This window comes from Theropithecus gelada, chromosome 7b, assembly GCF_003255815.1.
Source record: "Theropithecus gelada isolate Dixy chromosome 7b, Tgel_1.0, whole genome shotgun sequence".
NCBI lineage: Eukaryota > Metazoa > Chordata > Mammalia > Primates > Cercopithecidae > Theropithecus > Theropithecus gelada.
Window position 1 is genome coordinate 9,611,772 of NC_037675.1, and position 18,573 is coordinate 9,630,344.

The window sequence follows — 18,573 nt, forward strand, 5'->3', positions numbered from 1 at the left end:
ATTAAATTATACCTTTACATATATTATCTATGGGTAGTTTTACACTAAGTTTATAGTTTTGCCACTTGTGACTTTATGGTCTGGGGTTCTTTGAGGTACTTCTTTTCCACAATTGTATTAAAAATTTATATTAGGAGCCACTGATAATTTCCTGGAAACTCTCCATTTCAGAGAAGATACAGAGAGTCTCCAAAAAATTTACATGAAAAAAACTGAGAATTAAGTTTCCTCTAGCTTTGGACCTAAATGGGATAATTCAGGGAGAGCCTGCCTCTCTTAAATGCCAAATGTATGCAGATAAAGACTTTATGGCAACTCAGAAAGTGGCCAATTTGCCTTTCCCTAGGTGACACACACACCACAAAACTATGTGAATATGATGTCAGAAACATTTTTAAAGGACCTTTTTAAAAACTGACAACTATGGGTGGGATGTATAAGCCATTTTGAATATCAGCATTGTAAGTTGTTGGGTTAGTTACCAAATAGTCTAGAGGTTGCCATATTTTCCCATGGCAGCTGAGCATGAAGGCTGTGAACAGTCACACAAAACAAAAGCTTTTAACCAAATTCCTAGACTAGGGATGGAAATACAAGTTCGCCCCCTTTAGACAACAGAAAGAAAATAGTGTTCCATTAAATATAATAAAAGGACAGAGTTCAGGAAGATATTAACAGGCAATATTCCAAGACCAACAATGCCCTTACTACAATCCTGAAGAAACAAACATGAATACTGTTGTAAAAATAACTAAGAATGGAAATTCAGTTAATTTGATGTTTGGCTGTATAATTGCAAAATAAAAAAAAAAGAGAAAAGAAAATGGTTCTGATTTTAAATGCTTTCTTGATTGAGGAAGGTATGTTAAACAAAGAGTAGATTTTCCCAGTAACCTAATACTCAACACATGGGATTTTACAGTTGTTCTTGAACATAGTTGTTCTTGAGTGTTTGACTCGTAGGACCATAGAAACCCTGACAATACATACTGGTTTGTAGAATTAACTGTTCCATATGGCTAATAAGCTTATGCAAAGAGCATTCAGAAAAGGAACTATTATTGAGATACCTCAGTGAACAGATGCCCCAGGGAGGGAAGGTCCTTCCTAATGAACTTGGCCATATCTTGAAGAGAAAAGATCCCTACAACATATGATACTGATTTGCAGTACTGCGGCATACTATGAAGGCGAATGGTGTCAGAAGGCCTTCTTTTCTGAACTTAAGTATTCAATGTCATCTCCTGCTTCCCTCCAGCATCTGGCACAGTATCATATCATTCTTTAGGAAATAAAAGGCAGGTCTAAAAAATCTTCCTAATCTCTGCACCAAAAGCAAGCACTTTGGAGAAACATCATCTTAGTGGTATTTAGTTGCAGCTAAACAGATTATAGTAAGAACACAAGACTTAAAGTGTATCAGCTTACATCTTTTTTTTTTTTTTTTTTTTTTTTTGAGACGGAGTCTTGCTCTGTCGCCCAGGCTGGAGTGCAGTGGCGGGATCTCGGTTGACTGCAAGCTCCGCCTCCCGGGTTCACGCCATTGTCCTGCCTCAGCCTCCCGAGTAGCTGGGACTACAGGCGCCTGCCACCTCGCCCGGCTAGTTTTTTTGTATTTTTTTAGTAGAGACGGGGTTTCACCGTGTTAGCCAGGATGGTCTCGATCTCCTGACCTCGTGATCCGCCCACCTCGGCCTCCCAAAGTGCTGGGATTACAGGTTTGAGCCACCGCGCCCGGCCAGCTTACATCTTAAAATGGCTAAAGGAATTTCTCCAACTATTACCAAATGCATGAAAGTGTAACGCAATGGTTTTAGAATTTTAGTATGTGTAAGTATCATTCAGGGATGCTTGTTTAAAACACAAAAACCCATCCTAAACCAAGTGGATGGGACTTCCCAAGCATACCCTCAGATGATTCTTCAGGAAATAGTATAATGGAAAAATTATTAGCATAGAAATTGGGTTCTAGTCCAGCTGGAAGTTAACTAGCTGTGAAACAAGGCAAGTCATTTAACTATCCTGAATCCATTTCTTCTCTTATAAAGAAAAGGTGCTGGACTTCAGAAAATCTTTAAGGTTCTTTCAAATTGTAAGGGTCTCAGAAGTAAAACAAGTTCCATGTCTTTCAATTCCAAATTAATGTATGAAACTATTCCTGAAGCTTTTATAACATGTGTTCAAGAAGCAGTAACTGAGTCTGAACCACCATATTCTACTAGTTACTAAAATAAGTGAACAGCATATTGTAATCTGAAGTTACTAAAGTAATAATAATGCTAAGCTGAATTTGTTTTGTGCTAGGCTCTGATCTAAGTACTTGATATATATTAACTCACTAAGGAAAAAAAAGACGACAACAAAAGGTAATCTGAATACCTTGAAACCAGTAAAGCATATAGGGGGAGGTAATGTTGAATATTAAATTGCAATGGGCATTACAACTTTGGCAATACTCAGTAACAAACCGCAATTATAATAAAATGATAAAATGATTAATGGGAATAAACCACATTATGTGTAAAGTAATAACTGCCTCAAAAACTGTGAACATTTTCAACCCGATAAAGAAATATCAGTAAAGACTATCAAGAAATCTGCAGCATTTAACACATACATGTGTTTTCTCTGAGAATATAAGCAAACGAATGTGGATACTAATTCCTTCACAAACTATGATTTTCAGCACTGGACCTTTAAAGTAAGGGTTTATTTACAATACATGTGTCAAACAGGTTAAGGAATGAAAAATTACCCCTCAGTTTGTATGACAGATATCAGACTAATGGACTAAAGAAAACAAGAACTCAACTGCAGCTTTTTTCTTTAAATCCTTGGTAGTGCCACTCGACAGAGGTTCTTATGCTCTGATCATTACACGTTTAGAGAAGGTTACAAAACAAGACTTCTATAAGAATTTAAATGGATTCTTTAAATTTACTAGAAAACAGCCATAAATTTACCATAGTACTGGTTTTCAAGCCGGTAGCCAAGCATAAGATATAGGAATTTGTTCTATTTTAAATTTGGAGAGGATGATTCAATGAAGCAATGACTGGCCTATTCCCAAGGCACGCACATAGACAGGGTATGTGGCAGAAAGATCAGGTTAAATATTACACAAATGCCACTCCTCCCTCAAATATAATCACAGACTCTAACCCTTTTCAGCATGAAAACAGACTCTAGAAGGTTAAAGATAGAGAATGATTAGAGACAAGGAAACTGAGCTCTAGAGAGGCTGTCAAAAAACTATTCAGGAAAGACAGAACTTGATCCCACTCCCAACCTGTAGTTTAAAAACCAGAAGTTTCACCACAAAACAATTTAAGAAAAGAAATTTGCTTGCTTCTTTTTTCTTTTCTTCTACCAGTGCACAAGTATTTATTAGGCAGGAGCTCACATGCTATTGCCAGTTAACTCTTTTTTACAGCCCTTGAAAAAAACTTAAGACTTTTTTGTTTTTTCAAGACATTGTTACTCTGTTGCCCAGGTTGGAGTACAGTGGTGCGATCTGGGCTCACTGCAACCAGTTCACTGCAACCTCCCAGGTCAAGCAATTTCTGGCTAATTTTTGTTTGTTTTTTTTTTTTTTTTTAGTAGACACAGGGTTTCACCATGTTAGCCAGGCTGGTCTCGAACTCCTGACCTCAAGTGATCCATCCGCCTCAGCCTCCTAAAGTGGTAGAATTACAGGCATGAGCTGCTGTGCCCAGCTGAGATTTTTACATTTTTTTAATTCCTGGAAACATAATTCGAAACAATAATATTTCATGACACATGACCATCACATGATACTCAAATTTCAGTGTCCATAATAAAGTTGTATTGAAGCACAGTGACACTCCTGTGTTTACATACTATCTATGGCCGCTTTCACACTCACAGCAAAGCTTACTAGTTGTGACAGAGACCGTATGTCCCACAAAGCATTTACAAAAGTCTGTCCTTTACAAAATGTTTGCAGACCTCTGCTCTCTTTTCCTATCCAGTGAAAACCTGTATGATGAATATAGTAATGTGAAGAGTTAAGTGGGAAAAATTAAAGTGTGTGTCTGTTTTATCCCTTCAATTCACAGCAAATAAGGGAAGTTTGTCAGAGCACCATAGAGAAGAGTTAAGTAGTCAGATTTCACATCATTATAAGAATGCTGTGAACACAAAAACTTCCAAATTTAGGCCTGCAAATCCTCAAGAACTGAAAATCCCACTGACATATGCTTTCCCCAACTCTACACGGTGGAAGCAAACACAAAGCATAAGGTATTGATATCTCCCAGCTGGAGACAAATTACGTGGTTCTCAGGCTTCTTATAGCATCCTTACCAATCAGAGCCCAGGTTTCTTAAGTCAAGGAGGAATTGCCCTGTTGTATAAGTCCTAGATTAGAAATCAAACCTCAAACTCTTCCAGTGGCCTTTGCCCTCTAGCTAGTCATGTGACTCTCCAAGGGTCTATTCTTTTATCTGTAAAATGAGGTATGCTGACCAACCAGAGGAATATTCACTCTCTCAACTCTTAAAACTAGAGAAAAAGGAGAGGAGGAAAGGGACTTTTCTTTAAGTCATGTTTTGTTTTCTTCATTATAGTAGACAAGATACCATTAGAATAGAGATAACCCTCATCAGAAAGCAAAGGGTCTAGAGCCAAGTACCAGTCTGGATTCAATGACTTGAATCACTACAATATTAAAATGGAGTACTAAGAAACAGAGGTATTTGAATTCAAGGATGTGAGTTTTTTCCTTCCTTTTCTAAGGGGCTTCTGGAAACAAAGACACATCTACCCATGCAGGGTGTGTTCTCTTTTCTTCTCACAGGGTTAAAAGCAACATTTGTCTGAATAATGCCTGCTTTACAAGTAGCCACCCAGGCATTAGTCATGAATGTTATGTGTAATAAGGGCGGGTTAGAACAGTCAGCACCTTCATACCACAGTACTCCAATACAACAAGGGCACAAGTATAGGGCACTGTTTCTCTCAACAAGTTTGTTTTAAAAGTTAACAGTCGGCCAGGTGCAGTGGCTCACGCCTGTACTTCCAGCACTTTGGGAGGCCAAGGCAGGTGGATCACTTGAAATAACAAGTTTGAGACCAGCCTGGCCAACATGGCAAAACCCTATCTCTACGAAAAATACAAAAAATTAGCCGGGCATGGTGACGAGTCCCTGTAATCCCAGCTACTCGGGAGGCTAAGACAGGAGAATTGCTTCAACCCAGGTGGTGGAGGTTGCAATGAGCCAAGATCCTGCCACTGTACTCCAGCCTGGGTGACAGAGTGAGACTTCAGCTCAAAAAATAAATAAATAAATAAAACATATGTCCACATAATTTTGTACACAAATGTACATAACAGTGTTATTCACGGTAGCCAGAAAGTGGAAACAATCCAAATACACACATAAAATAATGTGCTATATCTATACAACGGAACAGTGTTTGACAATAAAAAGAAATGAAATACTGATCAATGCCACAACATGGATGAAACTTGAAAATATTATGCTAAGTGAAAGAAGCCAGTCACAAAAGATCACATACTGTGTTATACCGTTTATATGAAGTTCTGGAATGGGCAATTTACATACTATCTATAGCCACTTTCACACTCTCACAGCAAATCTCTCTATGGATTCATAGAGAGCAAATGTAGATGAATGAGCTGGGGGAGGGAAGAGTGAAGGAGAGGTACACTGCTAATGGGTCTGGGGTTTCTTTTTGGAGTGACAATGTTCTGAAATTAGAGCCTCAGTGGCGATGGTTGCAGAACTCTGTAAATCTATTTAAAACCAGTGACCTATGCACTTCATTTGATTGGGTGGATTTTATGGTATGTGACTCATATCCCGAAAAAAGCTATTCTGAAAAAAAAAAAACCCATATTGATTGAACCTTTTTTTCTTGTTTTTTTTTGAGACGGAGTCTTGCTCTGTTGCCCAGGCTAGAATGCTATGGCACGATCTTGGCTCACTGCAACCTCTGCCTCCCAGGTTCAAATGATTCTCATGCCTCAGCCTTCCAAGTAGCTGGGATTACAGGCGCCTGTAACCACGCCCAGCTAATTTTTTTGCAATTTTAGTAGAAATGGGGTTTCACTATGTTGGTCAGGCTGGTCTTGAACTCCCAACCTCAGGTAATCCACCCGCCTCGGCCTCCCAAAGTGCTGGGATTACATGTGTGAGCCACTGCGTCTGGCCTACTGAACATTTTTTTTTCATTGCTGAAAATGATATACTTCATAAGTTAGACAGTTACTATTGAGCTATAAAGTAAAAATCTCATTTTGGCTATCAGTTTTTATATAAAGAAAGAAGAGTCAGGTTTAAGAAGGGTTTATAGGCCGGGCGCCGTGACTCACACCTGTAATCCCAGCACTTTGGCAGGCTGAGGCGGGTGAATCACTTGAGGCCAGTTCAAAAATGGCCTGGCCAATATGGCAAAACCCCATCTCCACAAACAGTACAAAAATTAGTCAATCATGGTAGCACATGCCTGTAATTTCAGCTACTCACGAGGTGAAGGCAGGAGAATCGCTTTCACCCACGAGGCAGAGGCTGCAGTGAGCTGAAATTGTGCCACTGCACTCCAGCCTGGGTGACGAGAGCAAAACTCCATCTCAAAAAAAAGAGGGAGAAAAGGAAAGAAATAAAGAAAAGGTTTATAGATCCCCTTTTGTGGTAACTCCGAAGCTTACTGACAAATTTTAAAGTCTCGTGCTCATGGGGAAAATGTTTTTCAGCATAATCTGCAAGAAAACATGTAACAAGCCCATTCCAAAACTTCGCTGTCTGGTATATACCATTTATGAAAGCTTAACTGCAGCAACATATACACATTTATATAACAGCACAAGAGAGAAGGGGGAAAACACTATTTTGCCCACTTACCCTCAAATAAAAGACAAAGCCATAAATAAGACATAGCAGAACAGGATAAACACATTTTGTGCTCATATAGACTTACTGATGCCACTTACCGCCTGGGTCATTGGGCCTTGCTTCATCTTCAGTGTAGCAGCTATGCTCCCTACAGCTACTTCTTCAGAAACTGAACTTGCTCTAAAATCCACTTCATCTTCAGCTTTCACGTCCGGCATTTCTGAAAGAGCAGGGAGATTACAGAGTACATTTTTAAAAACTGATTTCTGTGCCTTACTATTTATACACCATGCTCCAGGTTTCATGTGTTTTGTTTTTGCTTTTGTGTTATAGCGGAAAAGTATTCTTTTGCTGTCAGCGGCTAGTGTCATTCTGACCCTATGCTGAGCTATTCCTTTATCACATGGTTATTGGTTTTCCCTAGCCTTTGTAGGGGCTTAGAACTAAGTGAGGATACAATTCAATGTCTTTTGAACATCCATTTCACTATTAACTTTTTATGACAAATCTGAGTGTAGCACTAACTTGCATATGGAAAACTAAATTCATAAGCTTCGGGGGAACAGATTAATAGCTGAAGCTAGGTAGTCCATCTCGGCCATCATCAAAAAAGCAAGAAGGATTTGTACAAAACAAAAAGGAAAAAGCCACTGAGAATGAGACAAAGCCTCTGGGACAAGTCTGACTTTCACTACCATACAACACACTCTGACCCACCCATCACTGTAACCAGTAAGAACGAACAACTCAGCAGTTACTTCTTGTTTTTAATCCTTATTTCTTCCAAAACTGAAACCTAATCACAGACTAAGCTATCCCTTTCTTAAGAGAAACACTTCTGTGCATGTTTTCTCGAGAATTACGTAGTTGTCCTCTTGCTGGCCATGTTCAACAGACCAAAAACAGTGGTGGTTTTTGTTACTTGACCACCACATGGTCAAGCAAATACAGGAAGGAAGTGATAAATGATGTCTGAGGCAAATTTAGGCTTCTGACACTTCTTTAAAGGGGACTGATGACTGAACAGTTAAAATTCACCTTAATAATCCAAATGCAAATGGAACTGTCATCTCGATTTCATGTGGAAATGTATCTGTGGTTATTAACCTAGTGATGCCTCTACTCTGGCTAGAAAAATGCTCCCCACACTAAAGATCATAGAAGTTTCTTTCACCAAAGAATAAATTATATTTTTATTCTAGGAGCACATGATATATACGAAAGTCTACCTTAAATTTGTAAGAGTTACATTTCTATAGATGAACCTCTTTTCTTCTTTCTTTGCCCTTATAATTATATAATCTTTTTTTTTTTGAGACAGAGTCTCGCTCTGTCGCCCAGGCTGGAGTGCAGTTGTGCCATCTCAGCTCACTGCAAGTTCCGCCTCCCGGGTTCACGCCATTCTCCTGCCTCAGCCTCCCGAGTAGCTGGGACTACAGGCGCCCGTCACCTCACCCGGCTAATTTTTGTATTTTTAGTAGAGACGGGGTTTCACCGTGTTAGCCAGGATGGTCTCGATCTCCTGACCTTGTGATCCACCCGTCTCGGCCTCCCAAAGTGCTGGGATTACAGGTGTGAGCCACGGTGCCCAGCCAATAATTATATAATCTTACCAGCAGTTTAAAAATAGGTAAACCAGTTTCCTTGCCCAAAGAACCAAAATCTGTGTTAAATTTCATAAAATGTTATTAAAATTAAAATCTAAGCAATCCCCTCAGAACTATCCCTTGATCAAAACATCTCTAAGTGAGTCAGAGTAATTTCTGGGGGGAAAGAGGGTTGCTTTCCTCTGGGGATGTGATTTTTGGTACCTCCTTCCTTTCCTATATCTATCAACTTTGAAAAGATGCATCTTGGCACAGCAACCAGTCACACTAGTAAACAGTGATTACTGACACTTGAGGGGTGTCAGCAGCCTCTGCAGGACTGGCGTGGCTCAGTCATGCACCACTGATTTCCTAAGCACTGTGGGCAATGCTTCTGGTGGGTCAAGGGCCACATCCCCTTCTTTCAAACTGGCCCCTTCCAAATCAGCAGTTAAACCTATGTCTTCTCACTCATAAAACAGTATGATTAAATCTATGAGTAGAATGTAAACTTGCTAGAAAATACCCTTTGGCTCTGAGATCACACTCAGGTGCTTTTTCTCTAAAGCAATGTGACCAGGGATTTTCCCAATCCTGGCCATTTTCTGAAGAAAGCACCAATTTCTTCATGACTGGCTACTTTCTCTGTAGTCTGAGACCATGAGTACTGAATTCCTCTGTAGTTTGAGACCATGAGTATGACTCCTTTTGGTAACAGGACAAGTAACTCACCTACACAAAATTTACCAACCCCAAGCCCATATATACTGCTGAAAGGTCATACATTTTTTCTTCCTTCTCAAAACCTCAACATCCTAAACATCCATCATTTCTTACCAACTGTACTGTAAGTGCTAATAAAAATCAAAGTCTGAAATTCTCCCTGGTTTTTACTTTTTCTCATAGGATACTACAGACACAATCCCCACAGAGTTCACACTTGCTTGAGTTAAATTCTGACCACTGAGCCAGAAAGAGAAATAATTCTTGCCCATGTGGCCAAGGACGCAGCACCCAAATGAAAAGAACATCGCCAGGCATCAGCTTACAGCCACTCCCATTCTTCTGAAATGCCAACCTGCCAGGGCCCCCAAAATAGACTTGTTGTTGTGGCTTTCTTTTAAAAAAGTAGAGACCTTCTCATTTAAACTCTGAGACAACAGTCAACAAATATTTATCACTAACAATCCAAAACATTAATAAAACTAAAAAGCTAAAGTCATCAAAAATTCTACCTGGGATTCCTTAAATCCCTCAACTGGGGAGGGAAAAGATTATAAATGGCTAAAAGCCCTTTACTAGGGAAAATGACCACTGTATTTAAATTGCGCTTCTTCCAAAGCAACTTCTTTTGCTCCATTGATTCATTTCTCTCCATAACCCTCCCCCACACTCTTAATACATACATGTAAAGGGATTTTCAAAAATTGAAAAGAACAGCAAAAATAAACAATAAAGACAAAACAGGCTACTTCTTACCTACAAAAGCCTAGGGGCAAGCATGGAGATGGGTATTCCGTCTACAGCTGGTAACAGGTGGTGGTATAAAAGTGTGCATCAAACTGACCTTTAAAGACTTCAAGAGTCAAGATTGTGTCCGACTCCCGTTTCAGCTTCAGCCTCAACCCCGGATAAGAAGTTTTATTCAGATAGTTTATTTCCACCGAGCAATAGCGGTTTCTCTTTGCTGTCTCGGAACATGATTACCCACAGATGGAACAGGCTGCTGTGTGAGCAATCTGCTCAGTGCAGCTGCTTCACCAAGATAAAGCAGACACAAGGTCTGCCCTGTGACAGCAGCTCAGCAGACTGGGCTTGGGCGGAAATCCTGCATCCTATCCCCTGCACTGTGCAGGGTCTTGAATTCCCAGACTGCTGCCCAAAAGCAACAGGCAATGGAACTAGAGGTCCGTTCCCCAAGCAGGAAAAGGAAGGAGTTCCCTGTCAACAACACCCCTAGCTCAAAAAAAATAATAATAAAATAAAAGCACACAAAAAAACCAATGACCTAATACCACCATTCTGGGTGTTGAGATGTCAGGTTAGAACAATACTTATAGCTGTTCATGAAACCACTCTGACTCTAAATTTGCTCAGAATACGGACTAGGATGACAGGGGAGGAAGGGAGTTTCAGGCTTGTAAATAGAACACAGCTTTTTGGCACTGTTTTCTACGGTACCAGAGAAAAGGATTAAGCCATGTGAATAAAAACATCTGCTAAATTCCTTCATCATTTTGGAATACCTGTGATCTAGGCATTGTTTTCCAGGTTTGCAAAGTTGTAACCACTCCAGAATGACAGATAAGAGTGTTTATAAGCTTAAGCAACCAAGCAGTTAAGTCTACAACACAGGAAACAAAATCTGTGCAACCCTGAGATGACGTGCCTCTCCTGATGGTGGTGACTATTAACTTGACTACCCACCCAATGAGTGCAAGACCTCAAAACAACAAAGATGCCTATATTTTCACCAGGACACCACAGTGACTCTTAAGGGAATCTGCTGCTCAGACTGCTAATTTTGTATTATGTTTTGCTTACCTGTTGCTGGCTCAGGCCCTTGGACAGGTAAAATAATCTTCTCTGGCTCCTCCCTTTCAGCAAAACATCCTGCAAGGCTCCCTGTGGCTTCCTCAGGAGTACTGCCCATTGGCAGGCTCTCCCCAGGTGGGAAAGTACTCACTTTTTCTGTAAAAGCATTCTCTAGCCCTTCAGTGAGAGGACCCAACTTAGGCCTGGACAGTGACATTTGACAGGCCTCCCCCTCAGTAAGCAGTGCTCCAGCGGCCTTGACTTGTTCGATGACAGCATCCACTATACGGCTGGCAGCCTCCTCTATCAAGTCTGCTCCCTTAGGCAGAGGTGTGGCCTGGGCAGAGACCATGCAAGGTAGAGAGGGAGTGCTCCTTTCCCCGCCTGAGGGCAAGGCTTGCAGGACTTCCCTCGCGCCAGCTGGGGCCTCATCATCATGGGATGAGAGCCCCATGTCTGTGGGGAGCTCTTTGGCAGCAGGCTGCAGTAGGACAGGATGTGCTTCAGTGTCTATCTGGGCTTCCTCAGCATCACCCCTGGTATAGCTGTGGTCTGCTCCCTCCAGCTTCCCTTTCTCCCAATCAAGAGGTACCATCTCTGGGGTTCCAATTCCCTGTGGGTCAGTCACAGCTTTGTCCCGTAAAGCTACTGGCAAACCCAGGATGACATTCTTCTCTTGGTTCAACAAGACGTCTGGAATCAGGATGTCTTGGGTGTTGTGTGATACATTCTTTCTTCTGGGAACAGCCATCCCTTGTAGAGCATTAACCTGCGTAACATCCACCGTCACATTTCCATTCACCTCACAGGCACTAGTTTTCCCCTGGGATTGGGTGTTCTTTACTCCAACATCCAGAGGAGAAGGTTGACTGCAATTAAGAGCCTCAGACCCATCAGACCCATCTGGCAACAGACATGGCAACAAAGTGGAGCTGTTGTGCTCTGCACCCAAGGCTTCCTGCCTTAAGTCTGTGGCCAGACTTGCTCCTGGTGGCACCAGGCTCTGGGCAGCCCCACCTTGAATCAGCAGTGAGACTTGTGGGGCCACTTCCTTGTTATGTTCAGTTTCTGCCTTAAGACAGGCAGAGGGTGCACCCAGTGAATTACTTAGCTGAAGTGCTTTGTCCTTGGCACCATCAACTGAGACCGATTTTTCATGAAATTGTAGAGTCTCTTGTCTGGGAGGCGGTGTTCTCTGCTCTTCCTGCAACATTCCTGAAGAAAGAGCATTTTCCTTAATGGAGGAACAGGTCACTGCTATATCCTTATCTTGTTTCTGAGTTGCAGAGCTTTCTGAAACCACCAGAAGTTTTCCCTCTTCTGTCAAAACTGAATCTAAAGCCAAAGTGGCCTCACCCACACTTTGCAGGGAAGAGTCAGTGTCCCCCTTGATATTCAGAGCTTCTGGGATTGCTGGAGGGGCGGGACCCTCACGCTCTCCACCAAGTCCTGTGAGACTGGTATTCCCCATCCCACGCTGAAGCTCTGCAGCAGTGGAGGACGTGGACAGGTCTGCTGCCCTATCTTCTAGTGGCTGTGTATCAGGCTCATTCGAATCTCCGTCTGGGCCATCTCTACAATCTGTAGCCATATGTAGTTCAGGAGTTGCTGTTCCCTTTTCTTTCTGGGAGGGGACAAAAGAAAGTGCGTCATCCTTGGTTACTGATTCACTGCCTGGATTGTTTGCCAGAGAGAAAGTACTGTCTGATATTACCGCCTGGTCTGGCACCAGTTCTTTCTCCATTTTAGGGACAACTGGATGTGGATGTGAAACCACCTCAAGCATATTTGTTAAAGGTTTATCTAGTTTCACATCTTTTTGTTGGCCTTTGTTATCCACCACTTTGAAAGGACAAAAATCCACACGTTCCCGGGAATCCCTTACAGGGTCAGAGGTGACTGTATTAGCCTGTGGGTCTTCACAGTGGGTGGCATTGGGTGGATCTTGTGAGCTGGGTTGCCTTGCTGTGGTGCTTTCAGGCTGGCTAACTATGTTATCACACCGTTTTGCAACCAAGTCGCCACCAGAAGTCACTGTGTTCTGTTGACATGCAGAGTCTGCACAAAGTTTATCGTCTCCAGTTGTAGAACAAATGGGTGAGGATTTGCCCTTTTGGCTTTGAGCATGAGATGAATTTGTTTCTGAGTTCTGGTGTGGCATTACATCTTCTTCTAGCCCAAGAAGGGCTAAATCTGAGGGTGACATTGCCTCATCTATGACTGCTGCTAAGAGAGTATAAGGTTCTAATCCATCTGAAATCTTGTCTTCTGTAGCAGCTGGAATCACCACAGAATTCTGACCTACTGGAGCATCAGCACTCTCCTCACGACTTTGTGAAGTTTCTGTTTCTGCTGTTTTTTCAATGGAGGTTTCTTCATTACTAAATGCAAGTGAAGACTCAGCAGGTTTGTCACCATCCAGGGAACTGGCGGCAGGGGCACAGTTTGGAACACTGACTTTATCCACAGGCTTACTTATGACGTGCACGTCAGAGGCTCCAGCTGTGCCAATATTAGAGTTCTCAAATCTTTCCTTTGTACTTTCCCCCACTTCAAGCACATTCTTTTGAACAGTGGCATCTGGATTCATGAGCCCATGTTCCATTTCCCCTGCAGTCTCTGGGGTACTGACATTTGTTGTTGAAATGTCTCCCAGTTCACCTCCAGAGGAATACTGGGCTGTGCCTGGCTCCATGACCAAGTCTCTCTGCAGCACAGCATCTCCACTGCTCAGGGAGTCCTGGTCTGTGGGCATTCTAGAAGATTTTGTTCCAGTTTCTTCACTTCTGTTTCCACAGGACGAAACGCCTTCCATGCCCTTTACTCCACAATCAGGCAACCTCTGAAGGCAGCTGTCTTGATCAGATACAGTTCCAGAGTCCACAATAGGTGCTGGCTCCACCTCTTCCCCTTTTCTTTCCACACCTTTATTTTTCTTCCTACAGGAATGGTCTGTATTCTCCTCCTCAACTATGCTTGACAAATCACAGGGACTTTCAGTCTGTGCAACAGGGATCCCTGGGCAGCAGTGAGTGCTCTCCATCTCTTCAGAAGAAAGTCGCTGAGGGTCCGTGGGCTCTGGTGCACAGGGAAGAAACTGGCCATCTGTCTCTGGGGCACTGGAAGGATCCTGTGCCGTCACCATTAAGGGCATAAGATTGTCCATCTGCTTGAGGTTTGTTTTCTAGGAGGAAATGAAATACACTTTTAAAAAACTGCTCGTAGGAGAAGATGTCACTGACACCTCTGAGCAAAAATCCTGTTGGACAGAACTCACTTCCATTCTGGCCCTTCTAAGGTCACATGATAAGCTAATCTAAAAGAATACAAATAACTTTCCTCTTATTTCTGATATTACTCTCTTCTCATATCTGCCTATACACTGGGATGTTCAAAATGGATTAGGATATATGAAATATCTATTTTCTAAATTTTGAACTTATTTTAGGAAGTAGATTAAAATTGAGTCTCAAAAACCTTATTTTTAAAAAGCTCAGTGAATATCTTCAAATGAGTCGCTAACATTAAGGTGGGATCTCCCATTCTGAGGCCAGGCTGGAGTGCAGTGGTGTGATCATAGCTTACTGTAGCCTCGAACTCCTGGGCTCAAGTGACCCTGTGCCTCAGCCTCTTGAGTAGCTAGGACTACAGGTGTGTACCATTGCACCTGGCTAATTGTTTTATTTTTTGTGTGTACCACTGCACCTGGCTAATTGTTTTATTTTTTGTAGAGATGGTGTCTCACTATGTTGCCCAGGCTGTTCTCCAACTCCTGAGCCTACAGGATCCTCCTACCTTGGCCTCCAAAGTGCTGGGATTATAGGGAGTGAGTCACTGTGTCCCACCTATATTTTTTATTGTCTTCAGCGGGGCAGAGCCTATTTCCGCCCTGCCTCATATATACAAGTAAAAACAAATCCCAGCTCTTTTCCATTACAAGGTGCAGCCAATGCTCCTGTGCCCTAAATATTTACTGAGGAGTTCAGAGTCCTTTAATCCCCAAAATATGTTCCAACCAATCTAACTTAACCATTGAGTTATGGGTTCATAATTTCAGGAACAGTGGCATGGCAGGTATTCTTTTACCTTTTGATAAAACCAGAACATACTAAATATAAAATAAATGAGAACACACACCTATATACTGTCAGAGTGTGTTATGGATACTATATGTAATCTCAAAAATGGATTTTGCAACTTTAAAGTATTTTAAAAATATAAACAGATACAACCAACAGCATGGGAATGATTAAGAAAATCATGGTTCATAAAACTGATGGAAGAAATACCACCCATTATTAACTATGAGGACCATATTGCAATTAGAAAAAAATTATTAATCTAAGTTTATAAACATGGAAAAATCTCATGTGCATGCAGCAAGGTTTAGGAAAAATGGAGAAAAACAAATACAGGTGATCTTTAGTGAATTTACCTTCATATCAAAATTTCAAAAATTCTTACAAAAATACTATTTTCTCAACCCTTAAAATCTATTTTTCCAAACATCTGGTTTGCTTGCCACTCATTACTTGATCTACTGCAATAATATGCATATCTACTGCCATCCATCCTCTCATTCATTTACTCATTCAGTGAATATATTGGGCACTTACAGGATTCCATCATCAGACCATTCCTATCTTACTGAGCCTATTGTAAAAGTTTATACATACAAGTATAAAATGTGTCATGCTTGTTAAAGTCTTTCTATTAGAGTGTACAAGCAAAATGGACTTTCACTAAAAGCTTCTGTGTTAGGTTCCTTAAGAGTATTCAAAATTGGCTTATTTCCAATCCTGGTGAGAGTACGACAGTTTCCTAAAAATCAGGAAATGAAGTCATTAAATTTAATAAACAGTAAACATTATAAAACAGAAATCTGGAGAAACAGTAGTGTTGCCTGAAGAAAGTAACACATGTATGTTCCCACAGTTTTAATTTCTCGTATTTGCCTGCCAGTTATTCCCATATCTTGGCAGGTAGCTTTGGTACCTGCAAAAGTGTATTTTCAAGTGGACTACCATTCACCTAGTAAAAAGAGCTCTAAGGAAAAATCTGATTGCCTAGAAGTCCACTCAGAGGAAAATGAAATGTCACCGGCTCTGGAACAAACACAATTCTAAAACACAAAAGTGGGAGCATCACATAACCTTATGGAATTTCTTGGCTTGCTGGTCTCAAATACTGCATGCTCCCAAAGAAGCCTCTGGCATTGAGCTGACCTTAAATGAAATTATTGTCAAGTGGTTTCCAAATCAAATCAGCTCTGAAATAAACTGGGTGGAAAAATTACCTAAACATAGCCTTTCAGATGTTATGGCCAAGAGAGATGTACACGTATGACGTTTATATTATTCGTAATAAATGCTAACAGGTAGTCTGTAATGGTTTTATGTCTGGCAACAACTTTATCTTGAAGACTTGAGTGGATTATAAAATCTTTTCTTTTTTTTAGTGATCTTTGTATCATGCAACTATTGATTTAAATATAGTAATACTATATTCAAATGGTACATATCATCACTCACTAAAATAGTTATAAAAATACTCCTGATTAAATTTGGTTCTTGTTCTTTGGCAACAATCTCAGAAACTGTTTTGCTTCTTTCATTTTGTAAAGTTAAGCCAAACACAGACAAATATCCTTTCATGCTGGGATAATTTAATTCTAGTTGTTGCATATTTCTGTACCTGAAATATGTGTCTTTCATTATTCCCAAAACCAATGAAAAAAACCTCAGTCCCCTTACTGCTACAACCTTAATGCTAGCTCTGATCTGTAAGTGGTAACATTTAATACTGCTAACACTGCTTTACAGCTCTCACAATCTTTGGGGAAAGTCTTTCTTTTTCTGTTTTTGAGACAAGGTCTTGCTCTGTCACCCAGGCAGGAGTGCAGTGGTGTCATCTCATCTCACTGCAACCTCTGCCTCCTAGGCTCACTCGATCTGCCTGCCTCAGACCCCCGAGTAGCTGGGACTATAGGCATACACTACCATGCCCAGCTAATTTCTGTAGAGCCAGAGTTTCTCCATGTTGCCCAGGCTAGTCTCAAACTTCTGAGCTCAAGTGATCCACCTGTGTCGGCCTTCCAAAGTGCTGGGATTACAGACATGCGCCACTGTGCCCGGCCAGGAAAGTATTTTTATGTTCTAATTATATCAAGGTTCATTGGAGGAGGGCGGGGACACACATACAAAACATACACATGCACATGCACACACTTAAAAATAAAAGCTTTCTGACTTACCATTAGTTGCTGTTGGATGTTCATAAGTCTAAAAATGTGTCCAGTGCAACTGTCTCCAGGAAATGGGTGTTCATGTGATTCAGACTCAGAGGTTAATGTATAGATGTCCAACTCTCGATGATGCCTCACAGAACAGTCTCCATACGGTATTTCATAGGATAAACTGCTCCAGGAGTCTGGTTCTCCAGCATTCTCCCTACACGCAAGCAATCTCTGGTTAATGCATATATATTCTGCCTCCCAGACATAGGCTTAACCTTCTAGGTCTTACTTCATATTTCCAACCTGATTGTTCTTTGAGGTTCAGCAGCAAAAATTAGTATATATACCTCCCAAATGATTCAGGCATATAACTAATAGCTCCATCCTCCTCACAAGAGATCACAAATGGGTTAAATGAAAACTGCAGGACTCCTAGCCCTAACAATGTTCTTTAGATCAAGATAAAGAGATGTCTGAGATCTAATAATAGTTAATATTATGCTAACAACCAAGTAATGAGGAAGTGCAAGGAAGATGGTTTTAGCCTGATTTTCAACAAAATCAAGGCTTATTAAGAGGTGTTCTTAAAATAAATTAGACCATATGCTAACTACAGTTGATGATAATGGGAAGAGAAGAACCACTCACATCAACCCTTATAAGGGCACTCCAACTTTTCTAACAACAGGTGCAGAAAACACCCTCAAGATTATTGAAGTCAATTACACAAAGAAAAACTGTTACGATGACATATTGTTCAACACTTGTCAATATAATTATCATCTTATTTGGAATAAAGCACTTGGTTCCAAGAACTTAAACTTCGTAGCAAGTTTGCTCAACTCATATCATTATAAACATATATAACAACTTTCCACCATTATATGCCAACTGATTTGAACGAGGCAAGTGGGTTTCTCCTCTAAAGGCTACAGCACCTCCGATTCCACTCTTGCTTCCAGAAGGCATACCCATGCCCGTAATGCCTGCTGTGACACAATACATAATCTGTGCTATGCTTTTACAGCAGATGAAAGAATCTTGGGGCATACAATCAACAGGGATGAGGCACACAATGATACCCCACACAATCTCATATTACTTAACTACTGTACCTGAGCATGCGTTTCAAGTGTTAAGCACCCTCTTCTACATTCAGCACAAATGTAAATGTCTGAAGCCCTAACTGTGGGTGTCACTATTCTTTCTCATTAGCTTGATACACAGTATGCTATACAGAGTTAGAGATTTCTGGGGACAAAATTTTATTTCCCAGCTATATGCTGCTAGACAAATTTCTTAACTTTTCTGAGCCTTAATTTCATAATATGCAAACACA

General features: G+C 41.0%; 1 protein-coding gene across 3 annotated transcripts in view; it reads right to left on the minus strand.

Moving 5' to 3' along the window:
- Positions 1 to 18,573, minus strand: part of AKAP13 (A-kinase anchoring protein 13) — a 356,454-nt gene that overhangs the window by 153,437 nt on the left and 184,444 nt on the right. For all 3 annotated transcript variants that reach the window (XM_025390973.1, XM_025390974.1, XM_025390972.1), the window contains exons 6-8: positions 17,253 to 17,448; positions 11,009 to 14,183; positions 6,977 to 7,098 (exon numbers count right to left, since the gene is read on the minus strand). In XM_025390973.1, coding sequence (XP_025246758.1) covers positions 6,977 to 7,098; positions 11,009 to 14,183; positions 17,253 to 17,448 — 3,493 coding nt within the window. The remainder of the gene's footprint in view (positions 1 to 6,976; positions 7,099 to 11,008; positions 14,184 to 17,252; positions 17,449 to 18,573) is intronic.